This window comes from Clarias gariepinus, chromosome 10 (assembly GCF_024256425.1).
Source record: "Clarias gariepinus isolate MV-2021 ecotype Netherlands chromosome 10, CGAR_prim_01v2, whole genome shotgun sequence".
NCBI classification, from domain to species: domain Eukaryota; kingdom Metazoa; phylum Chordata; class Actinopteri; order Siluriformes; family Clariidae; genus Clarias; species Clarias gariepinus.
This window is the reverse complement of record NC_071109.1, coordinates 15,877,179-15,889,584: the sequence shown is the minus strand read 5'-3', so window position 1 is coordinate 15,889,584 and position 12,406 is coordinate 15,877,179. Positions and strand designations below refer to the sequence as shown.

Genomic DNA, 12,406 nt, shown 5'->3' with positions numbered 1-12,406 from the left:
CGAGCGTTACATCATCACAAGTGAGCCAACGGTTTTTCTCTCTCTTGCAGCAGAATTGTAGGTAATCGTCTCTCCTGCTGGGTGAATACACACACGCGCTGTGTGTGTGTGTGTGTGTGTGTGTGTGTGTCTGAGATGTGCGTGCGCGCGCACACACACACACACATTAACGGAGAGACCGTTTTTTAAACTGTTTAAAAATTAGCAAGGAACATCGCTAGTCACACTCGCGTGAGTGCATACTAACGGGATTACTACTGTAAAGTAAAACAACAACAACAAAAATTAAACAGCTCCTCACCTTTGAAAACAGTCGCGACAGAGAAGAGTTTGTGTTTTTATTTGGCAACCTGAGAGAAGGGGAGCTGTAAAGCCGAGACCGATCGTCTCCCCTGCTGGGTCTTAGTGCTTGCAGTGTTTTTGAGTGCGCGTGTGTTTGTGTAAGGCAGAGAGTTTGTGTGTTTGTTTGGCAACCTGAGAGAAGGGGAGCTGTAAAGCCAAGACCTATCGTCTCCCCTGCTGAGTCTTAGTGCCTGCAGTGTTTTTGAGTGTGTGTCTGTGTAAGGCAGAGAGTTTGTGTCTGTGTAAGGCAGAGAGTTTGTGTGTATGTTTGGCAACCTGAGAGAAGGAGGCCGTAAACGCGAGCGAGCCCCCTTTCAGCCCCCCTCCTCTCAGGTTGCCAAATAAACACACAAGCTTCTCTCTGTCGCGATTGTTTTCAAAGGTGAGGAGCTGTTTAATTTGTTTTTTGTTGTTTTACTTACAGCAGTGATCCTGTTAGTATGCGCTCACGTGAGTGTGACTAGGAATGTTCCTTGCTAATTTTTAAATGGTTTTAAAAACGGTCTATCCGTTAATGTGTGTATGTGTGTGTGTGTGTGTGTGTGCGCACAAATGAAAACCCTTATCTGTCGGGGTTTAATTTTACATTTTTTAAGGTAAAGTACAGGTTAATTTGTTTTTTTTTTTACTTTATATTTTGTATTAATTATATTTATGTATTTATTTTTTGGGGCTGTAGAACGAAAAATTTAAGTTTCCATTATTTCCTATGAGAAAATTAAATTTGGTTTACGAGTGTTTTGGAATACGAGCCCACTTCCGGAACGAATTAAGCTCGTAATCTGAGGTTCCACTGTATTAGGTTCAGGGCGCAATTACTTTTTCACACGGGGCCATGTAGGTTTGGATTTTTTTTCTCCCTAAATAATAAAAACCATCATTTAAAAACTGCATTTTGTGTTTACTTGTGTTATCTTTGACTAATAGTTAAATGTGTTTGATGATCAGAAACATTTTGTGTGACAAACATGCCAAAGGATTAGAAATTAGGAAAGGGGCAAATAGTTTTTCACACCACTGTATGTACTTAGATTTAGGCTGATTGTGGGGTGCACAGGTGTCCTTATGACATATAACGAACAGGTGCTACTAATTTAAAATCGTGAACAGAGTGCAGCTGGACTATTTAACACTAGAAATGCAGCGCCAGTCATATGACCGCCTATTGTTTTAAATGGGAAGCTGTCGCTGACACACAATGATCGCCAGATAACGCTTTCACCCAAAGCAAATAGTTAAGCTACAAGATCAACTTGCACTTGGACAATGCAGCATTCATTTCCGCGTTGATAATCAGCTATATATTTTTTTCATGTTCAACTGAGAAAACCTACTACAGAGTCTCAAAGGAGACAAAGTAAGAGTTTTGCGTTATAACCCAAAAGATTTGAGTTATAGCGCATTTGGGTTATTTGCTTTTTTTAGTGTGACAGTGCATTACATGAAGCAGGAGCAGCAATTCAGTTCTAAACTCGCTTCTGTCAAATTATCGCTAAAACAATGTATTGACCTCTCCTGAGAATATAAAGCTTTATTATTGCGTTTGAATAAATCAGATCTACCACAGCAGATAATAAACTATGCTATGTCATAACCGAAGCAAACACCACGATTATGTCTCGTTTCATTCAGTGTTGCTACGCAACAGACCATGCGCCTAATGGGGGGGAACGTGGTGCACTTGGCCGTGGTGTTTTAAAAACCTGCGGAATGTTTCACTGTTTATGCGCACAAGAATCATGTAAGATAAGTGAGGAAAATGTGGAAGTGATGTATGGCCACTCGATACTCAAAACTAAACCAAAGATTTTGGTAACTACACGGGGTGTAACATCTGCATAGTGACACTGCTGAAAAACAGCTGAAAAACTTCACTTTTCCATTTACTTCTGAGAAAAAAAAAGCTGTATTTAGTTTGTCTGTTTATATTTTAAAAAATTATAATTGTACAAGAAGATAAAAGTTTGTTCTGTGCAGTTAGTGCCCTTGTAGAGAATAAATAAATATTGGATAAAATATTTCCGTGATAAAATATAAATCAGACAGGCTCTGACGGACAAGTAGCCAATAATTAACACCTCCCAACCCCTTCTCAAAAGAGTGCCATAGTCCTTTGTTAGTTTTAATGATTTGGCTGAAACTAATTATCTCTAAGTACCCTACCATCAGCCGAAACTAATTCTATACATGTAATAGAAAATGTAGATGCAGATTGCAAATATATAAATATGCATGCTATTTTTAATAATGTATGTTGCAATCGATTTTGTCAACAAAGCTTTGCAGATGTATAGGCCTTTACAAGAAAATTTTTATAACTTGACCATAAAGTTTAGGGCAAAAAAACAGAAACGTTATTTCTGGTAAATCAACAACTGCATATGTAGTTTATTTACAGTAATTCGTTAGAAAAAAATAGTATAACTTGTACAATGTAAACACAAGAAAGATTACAAAATGAAAACTAGATAAAAAAGTTTGTTTAGACAAACAAATAGTTTAAGAAGTTAAAAAAGTTAAAACAGTTTAAGTTTAAAAGGTTTAAAAGACAGATAGATAGATAGTGTCAGACAGATAGACAGTTACAGATATATAGATTGATAGATAGATAGATTCATTCACTATGGAGTTTGTGGTTACAGTTGCGGATCCTTAATGTCAGATACCACCCATATTGACTAGCCTACTACTTGGATAATAATCCAAAATGTTTTGCACCTGCAGCGCACATTACACACATTGATGAATGTCACTAACATGTTGCTAGTATGATTAGCAAGTTACCAGAATTTTTCTAGCATGATTAGCAAGTTACTAGCATGTTGTTAACATGACTACCAATTTACTAGCATTTGCTAGCATGTTTCAGGCATGATTAGCAAGTTACTACCATATTGCTAGCATGATTAGCAAGTTACTAGCATAGTGCTAGAATTGGTAGTAAGTTACTAGCATGTTGCTAGCATGATTAGGACGTTGCTAGCATGTTGCTAGCATGTTTCTAGCATGATTAGCAAGTGGCTAGCATGATTCTGGCATGATTAACAAAGTGGCTAGCATGTTTCTAGCATGATTAGCAAGTGGCTAGCATGATTCTGGCATGATTAGCAAGTGGCTAACATGTTTCTAGCATGACTAGCAAAGTCGCTAGCATGTTTCTAGCATGATTAGCAAAGTCGCTAGCATGTTTCTAGCATGATTAGCAAAGTCGCTAGCATGTTTCTAGCACAATTAGCAAGTCGCTAGCATGTTTCTAGCATGATTAGCAAGTCGCAAGCATGTTTCTAGCATGATTAGCATGTTTATAGCATGACTAGCAAAGTCACTAGTATGTTTCTAGCATGATTAGCAAAGTCGCTAGCATGATTAGCATGTTCCTAGCATGTCTCTAGCATGATTAGCAAGTCGCTAGCATGTTTCTAGCATGACTAGCAAGTCGCTAGCCTGTTTCTAGCATGGTTAGCAAGTCGCTAGCATGTTTCTAGCATGATTAGCAAAGTCGCTAGTATGTTTCTAGCATGATTAGCAAGTCGCTAGCATGTCTCTAGCATGATTAGCAAAGTTGCTATCATGTCTCTAACAGGATAAGCAAAGTTGCTAGCAAGTTTCTGGCATGATTAGCAAGTTGTTAGCATGTTTCTAGCATGATTAGCAAAGTTGCTAAAATGTTTCTAGCATGATTAGCAAAGGCGCTAGCATGTTTCTAACATGATTAGCAAGTTACTAGCATGTTTCTAGCATGATTAACAAAGCTACTAGCATGTTTCTAGCATGATTAGCAAGTTGCTAGCATGTTTCTAGCCTGATTAGCAAGTTGCTAGCATGTTTCTAACAGGATTAGCAAAGTTGCTAGCATGTTTCTGGCATGATTAGCAAAGTTGCTAACATGTTTCTAGCATGATTAGCAAAGGCGCTAGCATGTTTCTAGCATGATTAGCAAGGCGCTAGCATGTTTCTAGCATGATTAGCAAAGTTGCTAGCATGTTTCTAAGATAGATAGATGAGTTTAAATGAGTTTGAATAGATTAGAAATACATTATATAGAAGGGAAGTTTGAATGAGTCTCAAAGGATTCTGGGGATTTTGACAGTTGGAATTTGAAAAGTGCTGGCTTATTTGAACATTCCGTCAATGTAAGTTTATGGGATTTTTTCCCAGTTTTAAACGTCATTTTTAGGAAAACCGTAAGTCCGATCAGTTAGAAAAGATATAGCACACCCGGTTAGATCAGTCTGAAGATCTGGGCTGAGTTTGGAGTTTGTAGAGTTAAAGCTCTAGGAGAAGTTAGAGTTGAAAATTTTAGTCTCAGAATAATAATAAGTTTAAGTCGGATATCAGTAAGTTGGCTTTCTTAAGCCAACTTAAAAACTGTCTGCTTTATAAACAGCTTTATATACTGTGTCGAGATGCTGAAATCCCTTGCATGTTGCCCCTCCACCTCAAGTTTTTGTGCTTCCATTTCAAGTGGAGAGCTATTTGACCGACAGCCTAGAACAAAAGCCTAGGTGTAATCACAACCCCGTCCTAACGACGGAATCACTTGGTCTGACCACCTCAGAAGTTCCCTTCGATGTATGTGAAGCTATAACTGTTCCCTACTAAAGCTCGCTGCTGTTTCATGCAGTACATGGCCAAACCAGACAGTTATTCAAGTGCACAGGACGGATTCAATGACGGCTGAGTAGAACTGTGTGGGCAGCTTCTGTGGCAGGTTGAATTTCTTCAGCTGGCGAAGGAAATACAACCTCTGGTGGGCCTTTTTAACAATGGAGTCAATGTGAATGTCCCACTTCAGGTCCTGAGAGATGGTCGTGCCCAGGAACCAGAATGACTCCAATGCTGTCACAGTGCTGTTTATGATGGTGAGGGGGGAAAATGCAGGTGGTTTCCTCCTGAAGTCCACAATCATCTCCACAGTTTTGAGCGTGTTCAGCTCCAGGTTGTTGTGACTGCACCAGACAGCCAGCTGCTCGACCTGACTTCTGTATGCAAACTCGTCACCGTCCTGAATGAGGCCAATGATTGTAGTGTCGTCTGTAAATTTCAGGAGCTTGACAGTGGGGTCTGTAGAGGTGCAGTTGTTGTAGAGGGAGAAGAGCAGTGGGGAGAGAACGCATCCCTGAGGGGCTCCAGTATTGGTGGTGTGGCTGTTGGACATGAATTTCATATCAGTCTCACTAGCTGCTGCCTGTCTGTCAGAAAGCTGGTGATCCAGTGACAGATAGAGCTAGGAACTGAGAGCTGGTTTAGTTTGCTCTGAAGCAGTGCTGTGATGATCGTATTAAAAGCTGATGAAAAGTCTATGAACAAGACCCTTGCATAAGTCTCTGGTTTGTCCAGATGTTGAAGGATGAAGTGCAGTCCCATGTTGACTGCATTATCAACAGACCTGTTTGCTCTATAAGCAAACTGCAGGGGGTCAAGTAAGGGTTCTGTGATGTCCCTCAGATAGGCCAACACCAGCCAGGGGGAGAAGAGAGGGTGGTTGTCAGAGGTGATAATGATGGTGTAGAAAGTGGGTCAGAAAAGGGGTGTGGTGTGAGAAATATAATGCTCACGATTTACTAGGCAAAACGAAAGAAAAATATATGAGCACAATGCATCAGGCAGTTTCAACTGATAATGCGAAAAGAAACTGCACTTCTGAGGTGGTCAGACCAAGTGATTCATAGCACGGTCGTTAGGAGGGGGTTGTGATCATTTTCTGATACATGTATAGAATAAGTTTCAGCTGAAACTCATGATCAATGTTGTTAGGGTACTTGGTGATAATTAGTTTCAGCCAAATCATTAAAACTAACAATGAACTATGGCACCCTCTTGAGAGGGGGGATGGAAGGTGCTACTCATTTATTTATTCTCTACAAGAGCACTAATTGCACAGACCAAACTGTTATCTTCTTGTACTGTTATTAAAATTCTAAATATAAACAAACAAATTACAGATTTTTTTCTCAGAGGTAAATGAAAAAGTGAAGTTGTTCAACTTTTTAGTGTCACTATGCAGATGTTACACCTAGTGCAGTTAGCGAAATCTTTGGTCAGGAGGGGTCATTACATTGTTTTAGCGATAATTCTATGGAAGCAAGTTCAGAACAAAATCGATGCTCCTGCTCCGTACAAAAAAAAAACATCCAAGAAGTTCAGAAGCACCAAATAGAATGAACAAACCAATGAATTCTTTTAAAAGGTTGTAAAATTAAGTAGAGCTAAATCCCTAAATCTCCTATAAAATATCGCTGATTATCAATGCGGGAATGAATGGCGAATTGTCGATACTTCACGGAAGTAAAGCACATATTTAAAATAACACCTGAGATAGTGACATATACACACTAAATGACTGAATGACGCATAGCTAGTATGCGCAATCCCTTGCGCCATCTGCTAAGAGAAATGAGAATCGCAGGTTGAAAAAGACAGGAAACGGCATGACCAGTGTGCAGCTGTTAGCAATTTTATGGAAGTAAGAGCACAATAGCTTTATACTGGCATTTACTGGTGCGATTTTGAAAATATAAGAATGCTGGGTGATTAAGCTCACAGATCTAGGAAAAGTCATGAAAGGAGGGTCCTGGAATTTGATCGAGTGTAAGGTATTTTTTTTCTCCCCATTGCAGTCAAATGACCGGTACTCGGCGCTTCTAGTGTTAAAAAAAATGTGATTACAATTTTTTTGATCTAACGTACTTTTACTACCATTTAAAGCTATATATTATTATAAGTGATGCAAAGGTGTCTAATAAACCAAAAAGATAAACTTAAAAAAGATGGACAGCTATTTATTTAATTTAAAATATTTATCAAAACATTAGTTAAAATATAGACCAATTAGACCACTATTAGTAACCGTACGGGACATTTTGGGGCAGTTTTTGGGGATCCCTGGGAAAACTGTGTGACCAATCCCTACCAAAAGTCATAGCACACCATTCCTGATTGAGCGGCATGAAATGGTGTAACATGGATAGATTGTTAACAAAATAGATTGCGCAATGGATTTCTGGGGAAAAAGTAATAAGTGCGCCTAGGCACACCGAAACAACGCAAATTTCGGTGCCTCATTTCGGTGCCACTTACAGTAAATGCCTGAACTGTCGATTAAAATATTTGTTCTCTGGGGCTATGATGACACAGTTGTAATAAGCATCAGATTCAACAACACATATGATCGCTAGTAAAATTTAAATACTGCATTCATGGGATGTCAGAAATGATCTGAAAAATTTATTATTACCTTAATTAGAAAAATCTTGAGAACTTCGGAAAGCTTTGATAATACAAATCCAAAACATTGTTGCAGTAATGTAACTGTCCATTTTATTTTTGTAGATTAAAAGTTTATTAGATAAGATAAAAAAAATAAAAGCACAAATCATCAGGAAATGAGAGACCAGCCGAGATGCGCGTGAAACAGCAACTAACGTTACACTTGTTCCGATGGCAGCAGGCGGTCTACCGCTATCTTAGCTTGCTAAATTAAATAACTTTTGTTAAAATGCCTAAAACTAAACAGTCGAAAGTGTGGCTATGCTGACGTCACACGGTTCGGAGGAAACATGTGATAGTCTTCGGCCCTCCCGGCTGAGTAGTAGTAGTAGCCTTAATGTGGGAGCCCCCTAGTGACGGGGAGGAATTGGCTACGACTAAATTAGGAGAGAAAATTGGAAAAATCCAAAAAGAAATTGTGGCTATATCTCACAAGAAAGAATTCCGACACCGCAACGTGTAGCAAATGTTTTACAGCAGTTGCGTGTAAAGGGGGAAACACATCAAATCTAATCAAACAGTAGAGGGCACACGGAAAAAACCTAAAGGCAGAGGGATGCACCGTGTTACAGCCTGCAGACAGCAGCTGGCACTATCGGTGTGGATGACCCCAGCCCCAGTCATACCAACCATAGCAAAAAGGAGTCCACAGATTATGATGATGACAGCAGCCTTCCTGCAGGTTAGTAGTAGGCTAATGTAATGATAATTGCAAAATGCAAATCTTGCATTCATGCTAACAAATGGTCAAATGATTTGAAAAATACTAATGTAAAAGGCATTATGTGTATAATTATGGCTTTCCAGCTAGTACTAGTAGTACTACAACAGTACTTATATATTCATATATACTTTAAACTTTTAATATATTGTTCAATTAAATTTTTTGTTCAATAAAAATTTATTCTTGAGTTATCCACATAATTTTGTGGTTTTTGTAAAGTATCGGTTCAGGCACTGTTTTGTCACTGGTACCATTTTAAAAGTATTCTAAAGTTTTAAAGTTTAAAATCGATACCCAACCCTACTCGTATGTTGAGACCTCGTTCGTTTATCAAGTTAAAAATGTATTTTAAAATGTTGCTTATCTTGCAAAACGTTTGCAGACAAAGTTACTCGCAAAAGGTTTCACTATACCTGTGGGACTCACTTTCACTTTGTAGAGTTTTGATCAAAGGGCAGGTGTAAATAAGTGGCAGTATGATATTTACTAACACAAATGCAGACATAATCCCCCAGAAAAAAAAAAAAAAACACAAATATATACCATTAAACCTTGGATTGCAAGCATAATTCGTTCCAGAAGCATGCTTCTATATCAAAGCACTTGTATATTACAATAGATTTCCCCATAAAAAATAATGGAAACTAAGATGATTCATTCCACAGCCCCAAAATATTCATATTAAAATAATTAATTCAAAATAAAATAAAAAAACTAAAACAAATTAACTTACACTTTACCTTTAAAAAAAACTGGTGTTAGACGAAAGAAGTATAAGTACTTCTAAGGAGGCTACTGTGTAGGACAACTTACACACACACACACGCACACACACACACACACACACAATGAATCACTCCTCCAAATAGATTCATCCGTACTGCTACGGTTTTCCAATTTATGTTGACTATTCGAGTGACACTGAAAGTGTCATAAGTGATGATTACCCACAATCCCACAGTGCGAGAGAGAGAGAGGAATCATTGGCTCAGTTGTGAAAAAATTTTGCTTGTGTTGCAAAACACTCGCAGGCTTTGCAACAGTGGCAGCTGGTGAAAATTTTTCCTGGTGGGGCTGATGTGACAAAATATTTCCAATATAAGAATTAAAATCAACAGTCAGACGATGATTACAATTAACAGTAATGATTTAATCTCCTCCTCATAATCACCATTTTCACAGATAAAGTAAATGAACAAATTTCCATTGTATAATACGCCATGCATGCTTAAGAGAGTATCAAATACAATAATCAGCATCAAAGGGTATGATCAGCTGGATCACCTTTCAAGCAAAGTTGCATCTCAAAGTGGTTCACACAAAGGAGTGGTTCAACAGTTTTAAAAATGCAATTTAACACAACAGTCTAAAACAATTAACAACAGCTATATGACGATTCTTATCAACCTCTTCATTGTGCCTTCTTACTGCGATGCGGTGTCCTTCATCCAGCTGCGCTGCTATGCAAATTTTTCTTAGCACAGCTAGCTTGATGCAATTTTCCATATGAACTTTTGATCGCTCATGCTTTTTTATGCGTTCTGAGAGGTGCTTCAAGTCGGTTTGTCCTGACTGTGTCCACGTTGAATCACATTTTTCGCTTTTAAAAAGAATGCAGGGGAAACAGAAAAGTGCATTGGCTATTCCACAGCCTGTCAGCCACGACTTGCGCTCAAAAACTCCGGTTGTAGACCTTATTTTTCTCCTTGGTCTGCTGGTTAATAATAAGGTCAGGCTTGTCTGGTCCCAACTCCTTAACCCAGATTTTCTCCTCCATCAGCCTTCTTGTAAACGGGTATATTAATAAGGATCTCACCGAATTTGGTGGAAACTGCTCTTCGCTCGTTAAGTTCGCCATCATTACTCTGATTGACCGCGCCTCTCTCTCTGACCGCACTCAAAAAAAAAAAAAAAACTTAAATCTCGCGGTATTTTCTGCTGCTTGCGGCAGAATTTTCAGTGCCCCAAGACCATAAAATTCTGAGAAACTTGATAATAATAAGTGTGCACCGGCAAACTGCGGGACGAGAAACACTGCAAAGTTTTAGGGATATAATACCTATAATTACTTAAAAGTAATGAACAGCATTTTCACAGCTTGTCGAGCTCTGCCGCAGCAAGAGCAGGGATTTGTTTTCTTAAAACATGAGTTCTTAATGGTCAGATCTGTACACACCTGTGGGGGCAGTGTTATGATCTGGGGTTGCTTCAGTCGGTCAGGTCTAGTTTCAGCAATGTAATCTGCCCAAAAGATATCAAGTGACTACCTGAATATGCGGAATGACCAGGTTTTTTTCATCAATGGATTTTTTCCCCTGAGGAAAAGGGCACTTTACAGGATGATAATACCAGGATTCATCCAGCCATCACAGAATCCAGACCTTAAACTCACTGAGAATCTTCGGTATGTGCTGAAAAAGACTGTGCAGCAGAAAAATTAATGCTACTCTGGACTGAAATAAATTTTGTGACTTTGCATAAGCTTATCAAAATGAAAAGGGCTGCAATCAAAGAATATAATGATTCAATCAAACATTAAAGTAAGATAGCTTAACTGCAGTGTAGCAGTCCACATTCACATTGCATAAATATATCCAAATAAATATTGGACAGCTATTGTCATATTCTCAAATTTATTTTTTATGTGGTTGGCTAAAATTGTAGAAGACCAAGGAAATGACCTTTTGAAAAAGAAATTGTGAATCAAAGTGCATCACAGAAGTCTCAAAAATCCAGCAATGTTTACAAATGGAGAAAGGTTTGTAAATGCAAAGTGCATAAATTGTGACATTTATTTGTGTATCACAAAACACGTTTGTAAATCTTATTGCATTTACTTGTGAATGACACTAATCTGACACTTGTGTGTGTGTGTGTGTGTGTGTACACATGCATAGTGAGATGTGAGATGGCTATCAAATTAGAGGTATTTCTGTTTACTGCAGCTGCAATATTTTTTACCCTGTCCTTGATAGGCAATCAGTTCCACTGACATAATGCAATTCTAATGATTATTAGTTCCTCAGAAGCAAAGCATTTTTATGATTATCACAGTTAGTGGTGATTTTAAATAATGATATTTTTCCAGAGTGAAAACAAAGAAGTCAAATTGAACACAATGTAACAGCAAATTGAAAACTTTGTCTCTCACCTCCCTCTTTTTTAGTACCTCAACATTTAAGGACATGGAAGGTAACAGCCTAAAGGACAGTGGCCATGAAGAAAGCGACCAGACGGACAGTGAGCACGATGTACAGAGGGGCCACTATGCTGACACAGCTGTAAATGACGTTCTCAGTATGACTGTTCCACCCAACAGTTGCCAACTATCAGATCCAGGTATGATTGTGTGTGAGAGAGTAACAAAAAAGGAGACTTGAGACAACAAGGGATGGGCAGGTGGTTAGTAAAGGGGATTTTCAGTATAGAACTTGTGCTCTTTCACATTTTCATTTCATTTGTTTAGCTGCTTAATCATAGGCATAATTTTCAGCCAGTAGGATCCCCAAATATCATATATAATGATGAGTTCAAATTATTTATTGTTATGAATCACAGTAAAGTGGTAGGTTTTCTCAAATTCAATGTAATTAGCAAAGAAAGAATTAATACACCCCACCCCTGTGTGAGACTACTTTTCAGTTATGCAACAGTAACTGTAGCAGATGCAAGTAACAGCATGTAAAGAGGAGGGGGCAAAGGGACAAATTCCAGCTTCCCAATTCACATTTTTTCCGCTATTTACAAGTTAGGCATTATGTCAGAGATAAAATAAAAAATTTTGAAAGTATACCAATCCAACATCCTTTCATCAACGTCTCTGTGCATCCCAAGACGTCGATGTAGCCATGATTAATTTTATTTAACTATGCTTAGCCTTATTTAAGAAGTTATGCATTTCTTTTTTGGTGCTCACCTGTTTACTACATTTCAAAGATAACTAACTAAAAAATAAAAAACAGTTATTCCATTCATTTTTAAATTAAATTTTATTTGTATAGGGCTTTTAACAATTGTCATTGTCGCAAAGCAACTTTACACAATCAAAAGAAAATTATGGAAATTTGTATG

At 38.1% G+C, this 12,406-nt stretch overlaps 1 protein-coding gene across 2 annotated transcripts in view; it reads left to right on the top strand.

Moving 5' to 3' along the window:
• Positions 1–12,406, top strand: part of pcdh19 (protocadherin 19) — a 217,355-nt gene that overhangs the window by 163,996 nt on the left and 40,953 nt on the right. For both annotated transcript variants that reach the window (XM_053506467.1, XM_053506466.1), the window contains exon 4: positions 11,502–11,674. In XM_053506467.1, the coding sequence (XP_053362442.1) occupies positions 11,502–11,674 (173 nt within the window). The remainder of the gene's footprint in view (positions 1–11,501; positions 11,675–12,406) is intronic.